The sequence below is a fragment of the Nelumbo lutea genome, chromosome 2 (genome assembly GCF_056320005.1).
Source record: "Nelumbo lutea isolate HS-2025 chromosome 2, American lotus-T2T, whole genome shotgun sequence".
Lineage (NCBI taxonomy): Eukaryota > Viridiplantae > Streptophyta > Magnoliopsida > Proteales > Nelumbonaceae > Nelumbo > Nelumbo lutea.
In genome coordinates, this window is record NC_142685.1 from 33404709 (window position 1) to 33421511 (window position 16803).

The 16803-nt window shown below is 35.7% G+C and overlaps 1 protein-coding gene across 2 annotated transcripts; it reads left to right on the plus strand.

The window, feature by feature from the left end:
- The first annotated feature begins 4294 nt into the window (after nt 1-4294).
- Nucleotides 4295-15151, plus strand: LOC148869724 (serine carboxypeptidase 24-like). 2 transcript variants are annotated; one of them, XM_088973339.1, is made up of 9 exons: nt 4295-4882; nt 10825-10932; nt 11125-11220; nt 11316-11408; nt 11781-11866; nt 12731-13128; nt 13261-13356; nt 14512-14617; nt 14723-15151. In XM_088973339.1, exons 1-9 carry the CDS (start codon nt 4639-4641, stop codon nt 14864-14866), a joined length of 1371 nt encoding a protein of 456 aa, XP_088829465.1. In that variant the 5' UTR covers nt 4295-4638; the 3' UTR covers nt 14867-15151. The 2 variants fall into 2 exon arrangements, with proteins under 2 accessions (XP_088829465.1, XP_088829466.1); XM_088973340.1 differs by having other exon boundaries at nt 4332-4882; nt 10812-10932.
- Nucleotides 15152-16803: the final 1652 nt, after the last annotated feature.

A 16803-nucleotide genomic window follows, 5' to 3' on the forward strand; every position in this document is an offset into this window, starting at 1 on the left:
GCCTATTCATTTGCATTGAAGTCTTACATTTGAATGCTTTTGAAATTGTAATAGCTACTTATAGAAGTGTATTGGAGTTGGTGAACTCTTCTTGGTTGTGAAGTATGAATGTGAAGAATATTATTTTGAAATCTGAATGTTGAATTCTAAAAATGACAATTGACCATTTTAACCTTGGATATGAGATAGTTTGTTTAATTACTTAACGAACTAATTAGAAATTAACTAAATGAATATAAAATAAGTAATAAATTGTGGAATTAATAAAAAATATAAATTATTAATTATTTTTAAGGAATTGAACATTTATTAAATAATTAATTTATATTTAAAATAAATAATTAAATAATTATTAATTAAGTAATTAATTTAAATATTAGTAATAATTAATAGTTATTATCAATAAGGGCCATCATATGTAAAAGGAATAAGCTTTGGGGGGTATTTTTGAAAAACAAAAGTAAACATTATTGCTATTGTACATGATGTGATGTGCATTAAAGGCTGAAGATAAAATGGGAACCAAATGCTTTTAATGCCTCTTAAAAGTATTAAGGGATAAGAGATAAGAGGCATTAAGGCTCCGTTCACTTTTCGATAAGTAACGGGTAAGTGCATTTACGTGGGTAAGTGCATTTACCCATATTCTTTTATTTCCCATGTAAATAAGGCAATGACCATTTTAGACAGAAATCCATTATTTAAAGGGGCATTTTTGTCCCATTCAAGTGTTGACAAATCCCCCCCTATGGAAAAATCATTTACCCACCTATGAGATAGGTACCATTTTCATGTGTAAGTGGTACCCAAGAAAATAAACTTTCCCTGATCCCCACATAAAGCTGAAAAAAGAACATGAGATTCTTGGTCAATGGGAACCAAAATCAGTCCAATTGACCGGCTTTCCCCTCTCTCAAAATCCAAAAAAAAAAAAAAAAAGAACGCCCCCTAAGAGTAAAAGAAGAGGGGAAAAAGATTGTAGTTTCAAGTCTCTAGTACAGTTAGATCTCATAATATTCCAAATATATGGTGTAATATGGATTTTTATAGGCGTCAAAAAATGGATTTTTATTAGTGTACAAGAAAATATTTGTACATAAGTGTTCTTCTAAGAAAATAATAAATAAATAAAAATAAAAGAAGTAATATGATATAACAAATCAAGGGTTCAATTGGGTACATGATGATATGTTATTCACCCAACAGTATTATATTATCAATTTCCAATTATTGGGTAACATCCATATCCATTGTAACCTAAATTCAGAAAGTATGACTGTATGAGTGAGAAATCAAGGGTTGAATTGGGTTTAATGACCGTATGTTATTCATCCAACAGTACTATATTATCAAGCCTTCATTATTTGGTAACATCCTTATCCATTGTAACCTAACATTCTTTCAGCTACGAAGAAAATGACAATTTATTGTGGATTTGTTACATGATTATTTCAGTCCTCACTCGCATTATCTTTTGAAATGTCTATAAACCAGATATCAAAAGTGGTCAAGTACTTAACTGTCTAAGTAATTACTGCATAGTTTTTTTTTTTTTCCTTGCTTTTGCGTGTAGTTTAGGTTAAGTCAATAGAGGACCACTACTGATAAATCTATAAGATGGTGAAGCATTTTGAATATTATAAATCTGGACAGGTTCTTTTGAGTTTTGAACACATAGTAAATACATGAAAAGGGGAAACTTTTTGAAGCTCTTGTTTCATATCTATTTTCTTCTTCTTTAGCCTAACCGGGCTTTAATCTTTTTATTTGGATCAGGTTTCTGTTGGACTGTTTCTATCCAAAGCCAGCTATATCTGCACACCCATCTCTCTCTCTCTCTCTCTCTCTCTCCCCCCCCCCCCCCCCCCCCACAGCCCTATGTGGGTCAACTTCTTAAGCTATATGGCTGCCTTAGAGGTAGCAGACTGAAAATTCATAATACTTCATTTATCCATCCACTGCCAGACAGACCTTTTTGAAATTTGAATCTCCATTAATAATCTGAACATGATATATTCATCTGGTTCGCTATGGGTACAGTTAACGCCCAAGTCACTCTTCAGCAGGTATAACTTATGAGCTAGAGATAGCTCTAGCTAGTACAGTTAACACCTAAGTCAATTCAATGATTCTGACTCTTTCACTCTGGTTATTTATTTATATGTGTTTGTAGGTAAGCTAACCTTCAACCAATGGTTTACCAAGCTCGAGTCCAATGTCAAAAAAAACCCTTTATTAGCCTTCTAGAAGGAACCCCTTTATTGGTTTCCAACCTTAATATATAAAAAACAAAAACAACCCCATAGATCTACAGACAAATAAAATACAATCTTTATCCAACAAGATTCCTAAAAGCTTGTTTTGAATTTCCTTTTTTTTTAGATTAAGACATTTAGCAGTAGGCCACATCTAGGTTGTCGATATATACTCTAAATTAATTACTCTCTCACAACCAATAAATTTTGTTTGTTTTTTTCCTTCTAGACCTAAAAAAATCAAACCATGAAGGTGCCATTTTTTTTCCTATTGCCGGTTCAAAGCATTTCATTGACCACAATGTTCATTATAACCCAATGAACATCCATAACTGGCCAAAAATTCCGGACCCAGGCCCCTATAAATTTATTTATTTATGTCGTTATCTTGATTGATTATGTGCAAAATAGGATGAATATCCCTATCAACCTCTAATGTATATAGAAATCTCAAACCCAAAATCTAATATTTCTTGAGACATGAACTCATTATAAAAGAGTAAGAAGTAAGAACTACACTAGCTACTTGAATACTGATACAGAGGATAAAGACAATTCCCCTCAATGCTTATCTATAACTCCTTGGATGGTGACAAATGAAAACTTTGGCCAAAAAAAGATTTAATAAGCTATAAACTAACATGGGGAGAGTCAAATGTCTGCTGCCGTAGCCGTTGGGGTGATTGTGAAAGGATGAGATCATCTACAGCATCAGAAACTGTATATATTATTAGTTTGTAGCCTTTGTAGTAAAAAAAACGACTCTTTTGTTGATTTGCTGCTCTAGGTTGCACGTTTGCATGCACATGGGGTTTGTTTGGATCTCGAAAAAGACTTTATGAAGAGAATAGGAGGAAGCAAATCACGGAAATCATGGATATATAGATCTGCTCTAACAGTTACAAAGCACCCAGGTGAAGAAGGGATTAATTAGTTGCTTGGGTCGATCAGAAACAGTTCAAAGAACCCAAGTGAAGTACATAAATTAAGATCAGTGAGGACTCAAACATCATTCAGTGGGTCCCAAAATTCAAAGTTCTTTTATGATCAGAGTCATCCAATCATGCATCTAACATTCGCCTAGGTTTTGGTGTGTTCATTATTTTCTTGTAATGAATGCAGAACATTGGACGGTTAGGATCTTCCGGTGTAAGTTAATATTGGGAACTTAAACTTTCAAGAATCATGTTTGCCACCTGAAAGTCATAAATAGGTCAGAGCCCTTTTCTTTAACTTGTCTAATACTCCCTTCAAGTAATATGGGAGCTCCCCTTAATGAATTTGCTCTTAATTTGCAGTAGCAGTTCAATTTCTACACTCAAGATATAAACAAAGTTTTAAAGTACAAACATTGGGATTTTTGGAAATTTCAAACTCTGATCTGGTCTATGATGAAACTTTTGGAAATTTGGAATTTCAGGCAAGTTTTTAGTTTCATTTTAATAAATTTATCAATCTTTTATGTTATTTTATAATATATTAATTATTGATTTTTCATTTATTTAATACATCCAAAATGTAGGGCAAAATAAGTGGCCAAGAATCTCCTAATAAGACACCTAATATTTTTCGTATTAATTCATTTTGAATGGTGTGTGTGCGTCCAACATCAGACATGAATATATAAATACATACAAAAAGGAACAATACATCAGTTGAACATCCAAAGACCTGTACAGACTAAACTGTTTAGGGTAGATGGAGTAGAGGTTATAGTTAAGCGTGATTAATTAGTTGGACTATTAGCAGAAAGATTATGAAAATAAATTTAAATTAATGATAATAAAGGATATGAAAGATGAACAAACCATGGACCAGCCAATCGTAGTTAAACTAGAATAATCACAAAGAAGTCCTTTCCCCCCAGACCCCACCTTAACAAAAAAGGGCTTCGTGTACTGGTGATAAGGATATGGACGGTTGTTTGTGGGTAGTCCATCAGCAAGCGCCACCCATCCTTTGGACTTTGTCTTATGCCTATGCAATAAGGAGTCCCAAAGTCACATCCATAATGGTCTATTGGTCATAGCCCATATCCAACCATCTTCCTCCTCATTTCCATACGTAGGACCACAACTGTGGAGGAGAGAGAGAGATTCCTGTGATGCATTTATGGACCTGTTTCTGGGCTAGTGGGCTTCTAACCCAGTTCTGATGTAGGTTTAATTGCCTCATAGTGCCAGCTAACTCCTCTCACCGGAGAGTTCAACCTGGAGGCTGTAGAAATCTATTAATAGTAGAGCTGAGGCCACCTCAAATCCTAGCTAATCTTCTCCATCAATGCTTCACTCAGTTCTATGTATTAATATCTCCCCTCACTCATAGTGTGTAGAGAGAGAGAGAGAGAGAGAGCACCTTTCTTACTTTCTGGAGGGGAGTGCAAATGGCAAGTCAATGGAGGACCATCTTAATGATCTTATTCATAAGTTTGATTGGTGTCGGTGAATCTGCAACGGAGAAAGAACTGGATCGAATATCAGCCCTCCCTGGACAGCCGCAGGTGACATTCTCACAGTATTCCGGTTACATTACCGTCGATTCAACACACGGCCGAGCTCTCTTTTACTGGTTCACAGAAGCTACTACTGATCCTCAAAACAAGCCTCTTGTGCTTTGGCTCAATGGAGGTAACAAGTTTGCTGAACTTTCTTTGCTATTAAGTTACAAGTCTATAGCTAAATAAAGTTTATCTCCTTTATTTTTCACCATCTACCATGAGTTGGGTTCTCAGAAAACAACTGAGAAAATAAGAAGCTTTCAGTGGGGGTCAACTTTCTAGCTAAGTAAAGTTTATCTCCTTCATTTTTCATCATCTACCATGAGTTGGGTTCTGATAAGACAACTGAGAAAATAAGAAGCTTTCAATGGAGGTCAGCTTTCTAGCTAAGCTAAGCTTGCCTCCTTCAATTTTCACCATCTACCATGAGCTGGGTTCTCAGAAAAGAACTGAGAAAATAAGAAGCTTTCAATGGAGGTCAGCTTTCTAGCTAAGTTAAGCTTGTCTCCTTCAATTTTCACCATCTACCATGAGTTGGGTTCTCAGAAAAGAACTGAGAAAATAAGAAGCTTTCAATGGAGGTCAGCTTTCTAGCTAAGTAAAGTTTATCTCCTTCGCTTTTCACCATCTACCATGAGTTGGGTTCTCAGAATAAAACAACTGAGAAAACAAGAAGCTTTCAATGGAGGTCAGCTTTCTAGCTAAGTAAAGTTTATCTCCTTCGCTTTTCACCATCTACCATGAGTTGGGTTCTCAGAATAAAACAACTGAGAAAACAAGAAGCTTTCAATGGAGGTCAGCTTTCTAGCTAACTTAAGCTTGTCTCCTTCAATTTTCACCATCTATCATGAGTTGGGTTCTCAGAAAACAACTGAGGAAATAAGAAGCTTTCAAAACAAAAGTGTAAATTACTAATTAATTACAGTTTTCGTGAAACAGTCGCATTGCTTTCCACTTCTGTTAACCTTGAAGCATGCTAGCTAGAGATATGAGATCTCTAACTTCATATTAGTAACTTATCGAGTTCTAAATAAACAGTAAGTACTAACTATAATTTTGATGTTAACCCATTCATTTAACTTTACAAAAAGGATGCAGAAATGTAGAGGAACAAGAGAAAGGATACAAGAAAAGCCTGCAAGTCTATGATGTTCTTCTCAGTGAGAGAGAGAGAGAGAGAGAGATTGGAAGGGATGGGATGGAAGGAAAGAATGGAAATTTTATTCAGTTATATATTCATTCCAAAATGATGAGAAGATAAAAACTCCTCTGGTTCTCAATAAATGATCACCAATCCACACTTTCTCCATCCATCTAGTGCCCTTCAATCCTCTATGCACGTTTCCTTGCGCCACGCGTCCTACTTTTTACCCAAATCTGACAGAAAACTGCCTCATTAATGGTCAACCAGGCAACAGATCAATGCCAAAAAAGGCAAAAGATACCCCTCTCTACTCTCCCTGCTCACGTTAGAATATCTCGACCATAGATCCTAACATGCGCCAATCCAATATCAAAATAACCCAATAATCTCAACTGGGTTTGCACTAAAATGATGCATATCTCTTCAGTCCTCACAACCCAGTTGGGTCTCCTCGTGATCTCTTCCTGTCTGTTTCACAGTAGGGATTATTCTCTGGTCAAAAGATAGAAGAAACACAAGCCCTGGGGTAAATATAATAATACAACCTACAGTTAATTCTTCTGAACTTCTCTATTTGTCCTAACAAAAGATTCATCTCTCTTCTCTCTCAAATTTGACTAGGAATAGAAGGAATAGAAGGCAACGCAGAAGCTTACAAGTTACAACACCTCCACCCTCCTTATATTCTCTTTTGATAGTTTGATGCACGCAAACCCCAATGAGAGATGATGTGGGGCTTTTACTTTCTGACCCAGGAATGGGCATAGAAATGAGTTTGGATTTGCTTCTTATAGAGCGTACTTCGCACGGACTTCACAACATGCCTGACCGCACATCTGGAACATCTATCCTATTTGTATTCATTTTTATGAGAAGATGTTGTTAATACATTTCGGTGGGATGTAGCTGTGAGGTCAGTGTGAGGCAGGAATATATTCCAATTCCATAAAAATAATAATAGTCTTAAGATTGTTTTTTTCTTATAAAAGGTAAAATGTACACATATGGACTTTTGTCTTTATCTCTCATGTCGAGTGTTGATTAAGTTCCAATCTTACAAAAGAAATATATGGCCCTTAGAATGATGGGTCCCCCTTTGAATCAAATCCAAATATATCAAGTGTGGTAGCTAGCTAGGCAAGAATTTAAGTCATTTCAGACCTTTGGTTCACGATGAAGTTTTTAGAAAATTTCAAAATTTATACGATTTTTTTAATAAATTTGATCATTTGATAACTCTATTAATATTTCATCGATCATATATTTCTATCTACATCATTAATTTTTATTATTTTAAAATTATATTAAAAAAATACAGCCAAAATTGATACAACCCATGTTTTTCATTTGTGTCGGTGGTTGTCCAAAATCAAAACTTAACTGATATTTAAAGCCAGTACATATTTAGAAAATGATCAATTAAGCTTACACACTCTAATTTCTTGCATGCCTCACAAATGCATTGTACTCCACACATCTAGTACAATTGTCCCACAACACAGTATTATTCCAGATGTGTGGTGTTAGATGGAATAATACAACAAATAGGAAATTTGTAGAATTACCCTTTTTGCCTGCAGTTTTTACTTTTTACTTCGAGAAAATTACTATATGTGTTCAAAATATTATTACTTTTTTAAATATTTGTTCATTTTATTTTGTATTTTTGTCTCATGTGACCATGCAGATAGGACCACCTCAAAGTATTTAAAGATAAAATTACCCTAAAGTCTTGTTTGGGCCTAGGGTTTTGCATAGTACTGGACCAGGACCAGTTATTGTGGACCAGTTGAGTAGGAGAAATGAGAGGGGTGAAGTAATTAACTGTAAATTAAGGTTCAAAGTTTCGATAATATCAGACTGTATTCATCGATATATATTGTGTTGGGGACTTTCCTATACGCCCCTACAAAGGATGTTTCAGAGTTTAACCCAATTTATTAGGGGATAGCAAATAGGCCTTAAACCAATCCCTCTAAATCAGGTTAAAAATATAAAATAAATAGGGGAATGGACCAGATACAGTCCGATAAGCTGTTAACGGCATATCAAACTGTATCCATATTTTGAACCTTGCTATAAATAATAAAAATAACAGCCTCCTTGATTGTGTCCAGGTCCCTCAGCCGATCTGACCCATAAAAGCGATTTGACCTCTTTCTTCTCGCCTAGTCTCCTGTCGCTTTTGTGTTTCTCTTTCTGTGGCTTTAGGTGTGCAAGAGCCAAAATTACCCTCCTTGCTGAAAAGGATTTAAGCCCACTGAAAAAAGTAAAAGCCATGGCCGTGACTTTAACCAACTTACCCTTTCTGTCTTTTGTCGTTTAGGTTGGAACAGCCAATGGTGGGTCCATAGTCATGATGATTTGAATACACGCATGTGACGACATCACATCTCCTCCCCACACTACATCCCCACCTTGGGAAAATCTCCTGATTATGTATCAGTCCCGATGATATCATCATTGGAAGATGTTTTCGATACACCAGAGTAATGTGCTGTAGGGCGTTGTGGGGCAACTCCTTATTGGGTGGAGATGTGAACTCTCATGTGACAATTTGTGGGCCTCCAATTCAGTAGACTACCTCTTCAGCAGTTCAGCCTTTCCAATGTCCTTTGTTAACAATATTGAGAATTTGAGATATCAAGAGAATGCTTTAGGTTATTCTCAGACATCAATCTTAATAGTTAGCAAATAACCCGTTTGTGTTCTTGTACCTCTTATTTCCATAAATTTGCATTCATTAAAATTATTGGATTTCTTTATCGGATGTTATCTTTATTGGTTGATTTTTTATTGTTTATATAAAAATATCAAATTAATTAACCAAAATATCCTATATATTTGCCGTAGATCAAATTGTTAATTATATACCAATATGTTAGAGAACAAAATAGACCTCACTTAATAGCTTAAGCTTTTAAGTTGAATGGTTTCTTAAGATGGTATGAGAACCTTCTTCAATATTCATTATTAGCCACTCCCATTATAATTAAATTTTAGCACAAATATAGATGAGCTTATACTTGTCCACACCTTCAAGTTCCATAGGATTTAAATAAGGGAGTGTGTAGAGAAATAAAAAACGTATTCAAAAACCTCAACTAACAGCTTAAGCTTTTACATTAAAGGATTTCTTGAGAGAACAAATAGACTCCATTTCTTTAAATGTAAGATGCATAGTCAGAAAGTTTGCCAGACTAAAAATTTTGAGCTATCTTTTTAACCGGAAGCGTTGTTTTCATTGGAGAAGAAATAAGAGTGTAGCAGAAAAGACAGAAATAGTATATTTCATTTTGAAAATTTTTACTTTCATTTTATTAAAAAACAAACACGTGCAGCAATAATATTTCAACTAATAAGAAGCCCTTATACCACTCAAATATACTTCATAGAGACTTCAATATTTCTTATATATTTGTTTTGTAATTCTAAAAGATGATAGTGAGATCCTTGACCTAACTCAATCACCCCTTTGTGAGCTTGGTCAATGGTTGACCCTTGTTTATTCAAGTTGTTCTTTCTACCAAAACAAACAGATCCACAACACACCCACACAAGCACAAAAACGCAAAATATGATTAAGAAAAAGGAGTTTATCTCATGCTAGGAGTTGTCCTATACAAACCCAATTCCAACACTAGTTTCTTCTTTCTTTCTTTTCATTTTTTTTAAACAGATTCAACCTGACTCGACACTGTCCCCCTTTTGAGATGAGACCCATCTGCTCCTTACATGTGGCGCCTGACATGCACATCCTACCACGCATTAGAAATATCTGACGTACTTATTAATTATTATTCATGGGAGATGTTCTCAATGCATGGTGAATGTGACTATGAGGCACCCATTCGTGAGGAACAGATTCTGCTTCTCTTGAGATCTCACACCGACGCCACATGCACATCCTACCATGCATGGGAACACCTGGCGTATTTATTCATGATGGATGTTCTATGCATGGTGAATGTGCTTGTAAGACGCCCATTTTGTTGGTATGTGATTCAAATTTTCATGATTTAGCATCATGTGCCAATAAAACAAGTTCCAACACCCTACCAAACACCGTACATCTTACTATAAAAGTGGGGCTTCTCATAAGTGGTGAGCCAGTGACAGATGTTAACTATTAGGAGGGGTGTATTTCAAAACAAACATATTTTTTCCAATTGTACAAACCAGAAAAGATTTATGAGGTGGACTGAACACAATAAAATCCCCATTTATTTTTTCTAAAAATATCACAAACATCTAAAAACAAAAGCGTGTCCTAAAACATGTATTTTCTCAAGACAAGTGATGAAACCATTTTTAGTTGATTCAAGATAATAGTCTTATTCCTGAAACCAACAAAAAACAAACAAATGTGTTCATTTTCAAAAGACTAACATAGATTATTATTAGGCTTTTTACGTATACACAAAAGTTTCTTTAAACCCTCTTACAATACAAGTGGAGGTACAGAGTATCCATATCACCAACCCACATTTAGGGGGGTGTTTGCTACAACGTATTTTGGGTTCATCACTAATACAAATTTATAAGAAATAAAGATTCCGTGTTTCAACTAAAAAAATGCAAGCATATGAGAAAAACTAAATTTTAATGTTTTAATTAAAAATAATAATTTGTATTGATCAGCTCAAAATGTGTTCAAAACATTTTAAATAAAAAAATCTCCCTCTCACAAACTTGTATTAATCAAGCCAAAACGTAAAGGCAATATAAGGCCACTTACTAAACAATTCCCTTAAAATGGGCTGCAATGGAATAAGCATATTTCATTTACTTAAGCTCAGTTTGCAAGGATTACAAATACAAATATGTATAGTATAAATACATATAAAATAATATAAAATATAAGATTTGCATTTGTACTCTTTCCAAATGGAGCCTTAGTGAAATTTTTCTGAAGTTGAACGCTGCAGGTCCAGGTTGTTCCTCAATTGCATACGGAGCATCAGAGGAGATTGGTCCGTTTCGGATTAATAAAGATGGTTCATCTCTTTATCTCAACAAATACTCCTGGAATAAAGGTAAACCCAATTACACTAATTCATTTTATTAAGCAAAGGGCCCTTGGCTTAATAAACAACGATTGGCTGATGGATTAAATTTTAGAGATGTGGAAGGATGGCCACTCTTATGCTATTAATTAAATTCTATTCTTAGAATTTCAACCAAACTGCTCTCAGATTTGTTCTTCTCTTATGTATGCTTGGCTTCAGAGGCAAATATTCTCTTCCTTGAATCACCCGCCGGTGTGGGTTTCTCGTATACCAATACAAGCTCGGAGCTTAAACATTCCGGCGACAGGCGCACCGGTAAAACCTAATGTTAAATATGTATATTTCTTATTATAGTAATCATCACCATTATCGATCATGTAACGTCTACAGTTGCCAATTTTGGAATGCAGCTCGGGAGGCTTTTCTGTTTATGGTAAGATGGATGACAAGATTTCCTCAGTACAAATATAGACATTTCTATATTTCTGGGGAGAGCTATGCAGGTATATAGAGTTATTATTTAGGGTTTTGCTATTGCCACTCTCCTTTTTGCTCATGTCAAAACAATTTTGAGAGGGAGTGAGTGGCAATAACATCCCATTACTTTATCATGTTTAAATTATATCTTAATCCATTGATATTTGCATTATCAATGGTCCAGAGGATCTAAATTGCACCAAAATTGGGGTTGAACAAATGTCCACTTGGGTCTTCAGATAATACCAGCTTAACCTGGTTCATTGAACCAGTCAACCCAAACCCAAAACAGCCGGGTGGGAGGGTTTTGTATATATGTGACAAGACTTGTCCCCCCCCCCAAAATAACCTTTTAATCAATTTCAAATGTATAATTAATTGTTGTTGTGTATTTGTAGGACATTATGTTCCTCAGTTGGCAAAGAAAATTTACGACTACAACAAAAATTTATCCAAGCCCTTCATCAACCTCAAGGGATTCATTGTAAGTTAAAATGCATTCCATGGATTGTCTTTTAGATATTACCTACAACATAATATTAGTCTTTGTTAAAAGCAGTGTTATCAACCCATCACTGATCCTGTCAATCATACCAGTGATCCGATTAAAATCCTGGTTTGGGTTAACCTCTAATTCTTTATATCACAAAAACCATTGACTCGGTCAGTAATTCATTGATTTGAATGGTTGAACCATTAATCCATCTGACCCATTCAATGCATGGGTTAGTGGTTTTTTGTAATATTTTTCAAGGTTTTTAAAATCAAACCGGATAATAAATCATTCAGGGTCTTGTTCCTGGGTTGAATCGTCTGATCATTTGAATCGAATGAATGGCCCGTTTTGACAAAAAATAAAATTTAAATAAAAAATAAAAATGGCCAAAACCGTTGTTTGGGTCGACGATTCAAACAGTTTCACAATCCGGGTCAGTGGTTCATGATCAAATCAATGGTTTTTGGCCAAAAGACGGTTCTGGGGTGAAACAGAACTGATCAGGTGGCGGGTTCCCGGTTTTTCCAGTCTGACCGTCCGGTCCGGTCTGGTTTTGAAAACATTGATATTTTTATTCTTTAGAATTTATTTAATGATATCATTGACTGCTAATTATCCGGATGATTGAACCACTGACCCCATATTGAGCCGGAGGAAAAAGGGGTTAAACCTCCAAATTAACCGAGTTTGAAAACCCTGGTTAAAACCTAGTCATGACCAAGAAATTGATTAAGTCCAACTATTGGGTATTTATCAAAGGACTGAGTTCCCTCTAGAGAGTCTAGATTTCATTGGCATCTATATATTGGGATTAAAGAATTATTTCAAATGGAAACATATATGTATATACAGGTGGGAAATGCTGTAACAGATAACTACTACGATGGCATTGGAACAGTGTCATACTGGTGGACCCACTCGATAATATCAGACAGAAGCTATCATTCTATACTCTCACAGTGCAACTTCACAGAAACTAAGTACTCCTCCAAGTGCGATAAGGCAATTAATTATGCACTGAACCACGAATTTGGTGATATAGATCAGTACAGCATCTACACACCCATTTGTAAAGCATCTAAGAATACAACAAGATCAATCAGGCTCAAGAACACCCTCCTGCATAGGCGGGTATATGGATACGATCCATGTACAGAGAATTATGCAGAGAAATACTATAACAGGCCTGATGTACAGAAGGCCATGCATGCCAATACCACGGGCATTCCCTACAGATGGACTGCTTGCAGGTGTCTTTCTCTTGATATATAGTAACCTTCTTCAGCTTTTCTCTCCATAGAAATGCAGAAACTATATATAGATTAATGCTAGTATTCCTAACATGATGAACTTTCTCTTTTTGTTGGGTGTCCATTCAACAGTGATTTTTTACTCAAGAACTGGAAGGATTCTCAGTTTTCTATGTTACCCACTTACAAGGAGCTAATGGAAGGTGGCCTCAGGATATGGGTTTTCAGGTAAATCAATGACCAGCCTCTTTATTAGATTACTTAGTTCAGTGTCAAATTGAGTAAACTGCACTACTTAATCATCCCTAAGAAACCTTTTGTCTATTGGTTCAATCAATGGGTCTGCAGGAATCTGGATGTGTATAAGTCTAGAACTAATTAATATGATCGATTGTCCAAAAAAAGAAAGGTTTTATACACTTCAGATCAGACAAGCATGCTTTCAATGAGCAAGAGATCAGTTTCCACTTCCCTGCCTCTCTGCCTTAATGGCCTACAGTCCTCTCTCTCTCTCTCTCTCTCTCTCTCTCTCTGGACTGATCTTACTATGTGGCTACGTGAACCAACTCTCAGACATTCCAAGGCATCATATCAACCCTTTCTGTTTACGTCTGCATGGCTGTTTTAGAGTTCCAAAACAGATACATGCACACAGTTAGTATCTTAACTGTCTAGCATTTTCAATTTTTCTAGTCATGGTCAAGGCCTATTACCTCAAACCAGCTAGACATCCTCTTTCCCCGGATGGTAAGCATTGAAAGGTCTGATCTGACGTGCATTAATGAAAAGAAGAGAAGCTCAAAACTCAAAAGAAAACTTTGAATCATTCTGGTTACTGTATTTAGTACTGCACCGTCAAATAGACATGCAAGAGTTGCAAATTCCAGAGCAAATGAAGCAAGCATGTGCATTGTTAGGTAGAATTGATACAACACTGACGTGAACTAGACGTGGGTTTTCAATTTTTCTGTTGGTCCTATTTAATTACTTCAGACGATGACAAATTAAACTTTTCCAAAAAAATTTGGGCCAATGGATCAACATTCAAATCCCCGTATCACTGCATGTGTAAATTCAAACAACAATAAAGAAATACAATTTGGGTAGGACTTGTTAAATCAGTGATTCAATTCTGCCTCCATGAGAGAAGGAAAAAAAGCTTGACTTCATTTTTTTGTGTTCACACTTCAGAAGCACCCGTTATATTTATCTCTGTAATTTGGTAGCCTAGAGAACCACAGCCTTAGCCTTAGCTGGAGGATGTGACTGAACATATTAAAGTGCTTGAGGACAGTATGTTCCGCATCAATTGAACATTAAATGTATGTCCTACAATAGAAGTATTTACAGCTTATGATGCTCATTCTTCATCCTTTGATGCAGTGGTGACACAGATTCAGTAGTTCCAGTAACTGCCACTAGATTCTCCCTTAACCATCTGAATCTGACTGTAAAAACTCGGTGGTACCCATGGTACTCAGGTGGCCAGGTAAACAAATTAAAAATCTTCTATCAGTGACAGTAACAGTAACAGGTCTCTCTCTATAAACAAATATTGATCACAGAACCTGTATTTTCCTTTTCTGTTCATCAGGTTGGAGGATGGACTGAAGTCTATGAAGGGCTGACCTTTGCCACAGTTCGGGGGGCTGGCCACGAGGTTCCACTCTTCCAGCCCGAGAGGGCATTGACTCTCTTCCGTTCATTCTTGGCTGGTGCAGAGCTACCCAAATCCTAGCTAAATTTTTTCTCATTAAATGGGAATGAGGAGATTAATAAACACTCATAGCAGGCTATTGCGTTAGCCTGAAAGCATCAAAATTGATGGAGGTGCTTTCAGTTCTTTAATGCAGAATCAATACCCATAAAATTATTGGGATTAGAGTAAGATAAATTATTCATTCAAGTTGTTTTCAATGCTACATTGGTAAAACAATTTGATTTCATTCCTACACAAAATGAAAGTGTAATCAGTTCAGCCAAGAAATGGAATTAATGCAAGTTCGTATAAATTTGAAGATAATCGGGTTGTTCTCCCCTCAATCCAAGAATTTTGGATTACGAGGCTTTGTTTGTTTCAAGGTAAGATGGATGTCAAGCTTTTTTCGAACTGAAATACTATTTCAACCATTTTTTCACCCATTAAATCTTCTTTTTTTTTTTCATCTACAACAAAACAAGTCGGAAACAGAATTGGGTTTTTCCTACTTAATGCACATCCAACTTTTCCATGGGTCAGGTATTCCGTTAAAGCATAGACCCTTCTTTTCATTGATTCACCGATGCTCTGACGATCGGAGTTCATGAGCATTCAATACATGTAGCCAAGCCTCAGACTCTCAGTCAACTTTCCTTGTAATTATTCAAAGTGCTCTTAAGTTCCCGACTGATCTAGCTTTTTCCTTCATGTTCATCTCTCTCTCTCTCTTCCAAAATTAAGTGGGAAACAAATTTATCATCGAAGGTTCAAAACTGTAATTTTTGTATTTCACCTTCAATTCTAGTATCTTCCAAGTAGCCCCAGGCCCCCAGTCATTAAATTACTACTGAATTATGACCCCATGTGAGCCATTGAATCCTGTTCCAACTTCTTTTTAATATGAAAATTTAAGCATATGCCCATCAAGTTTAGGGCATACACTACACAACTGATATATGACAATACTTGTCAGTTTTTGGGCTGGGGGGCATGATACACCAATATGAATCGATACAGGATGAAGGAAGTTTACGATGCCTTTAATCCAGAAAAATTATTAGATGCATCCATCAGGGGTATTTCTGGGTGTTTTTGTTCATTTTTAGAGGTCAAGTGAACCCCTTAATTGTTCTAACATATCCTAAGGCCATATCGTTTAAGAAATATTTCTTAGGGGCCATTTCATAGAAGTTGAAGTGGCTGAACTGAAAACTTTATTGTTTTGTCTCGTCTTGAATAAGTTTTCAAGTAGATTGTGGGTTCCTCGATGGCTGACGCCCAAGTTGGATACGTCATTATAACCTTAAAGTTTTATTATTTAATTAATTTATAAACTAAAAGTCGAACAATAAATTTTTAGTTCAGCAAACTCAACTATTAACAAACGGCCCCTTAAAATTGTTTGCCAGTATGATCCAAATGAATGGCCCGTTCTAACAAAATAAATTTAAATTTAAAAATGGCCAAAAACCGTTGAATGGATAAACAATTTGACTGCCCAGTTCAATAGATCATTGACCGGTTTAACGATTTTTTACCAGGGATCGGGTTTAGAGTAAAACGGAACTGGTTGCTTGGAAAGTTCCCAAGCCGAATGGTCAAACCGTCAAGTCAACAACAGTTCAAAAACCACGCTTTATAAATCTCTTTGCACAACTATACTCTAAACCTTTGACTTGGGTGCTAATTGTTGGTGAAGCCTCCCTGGGTTGAATCCCACATTCACCAAGGTTAGTTAGTTGGGGTGGGGAATTGTGGAGAATAGGGTTTTCCAATAGAGTGCAATCAAAACAAGATTTAATCAAATAGTTTGGGCTCAAGTTGATTTACGCTTCATTCAAGTTTGAATTGAATTCAAGTTCAATGCATATTTACATAATAAAAAAAAAAGTAATTTTACATTCACGCGAGTTTTTTATAACAAAAAATACATGCTTTATTGGTATTCATATTTGCATCCATTACAGCTAAAAATC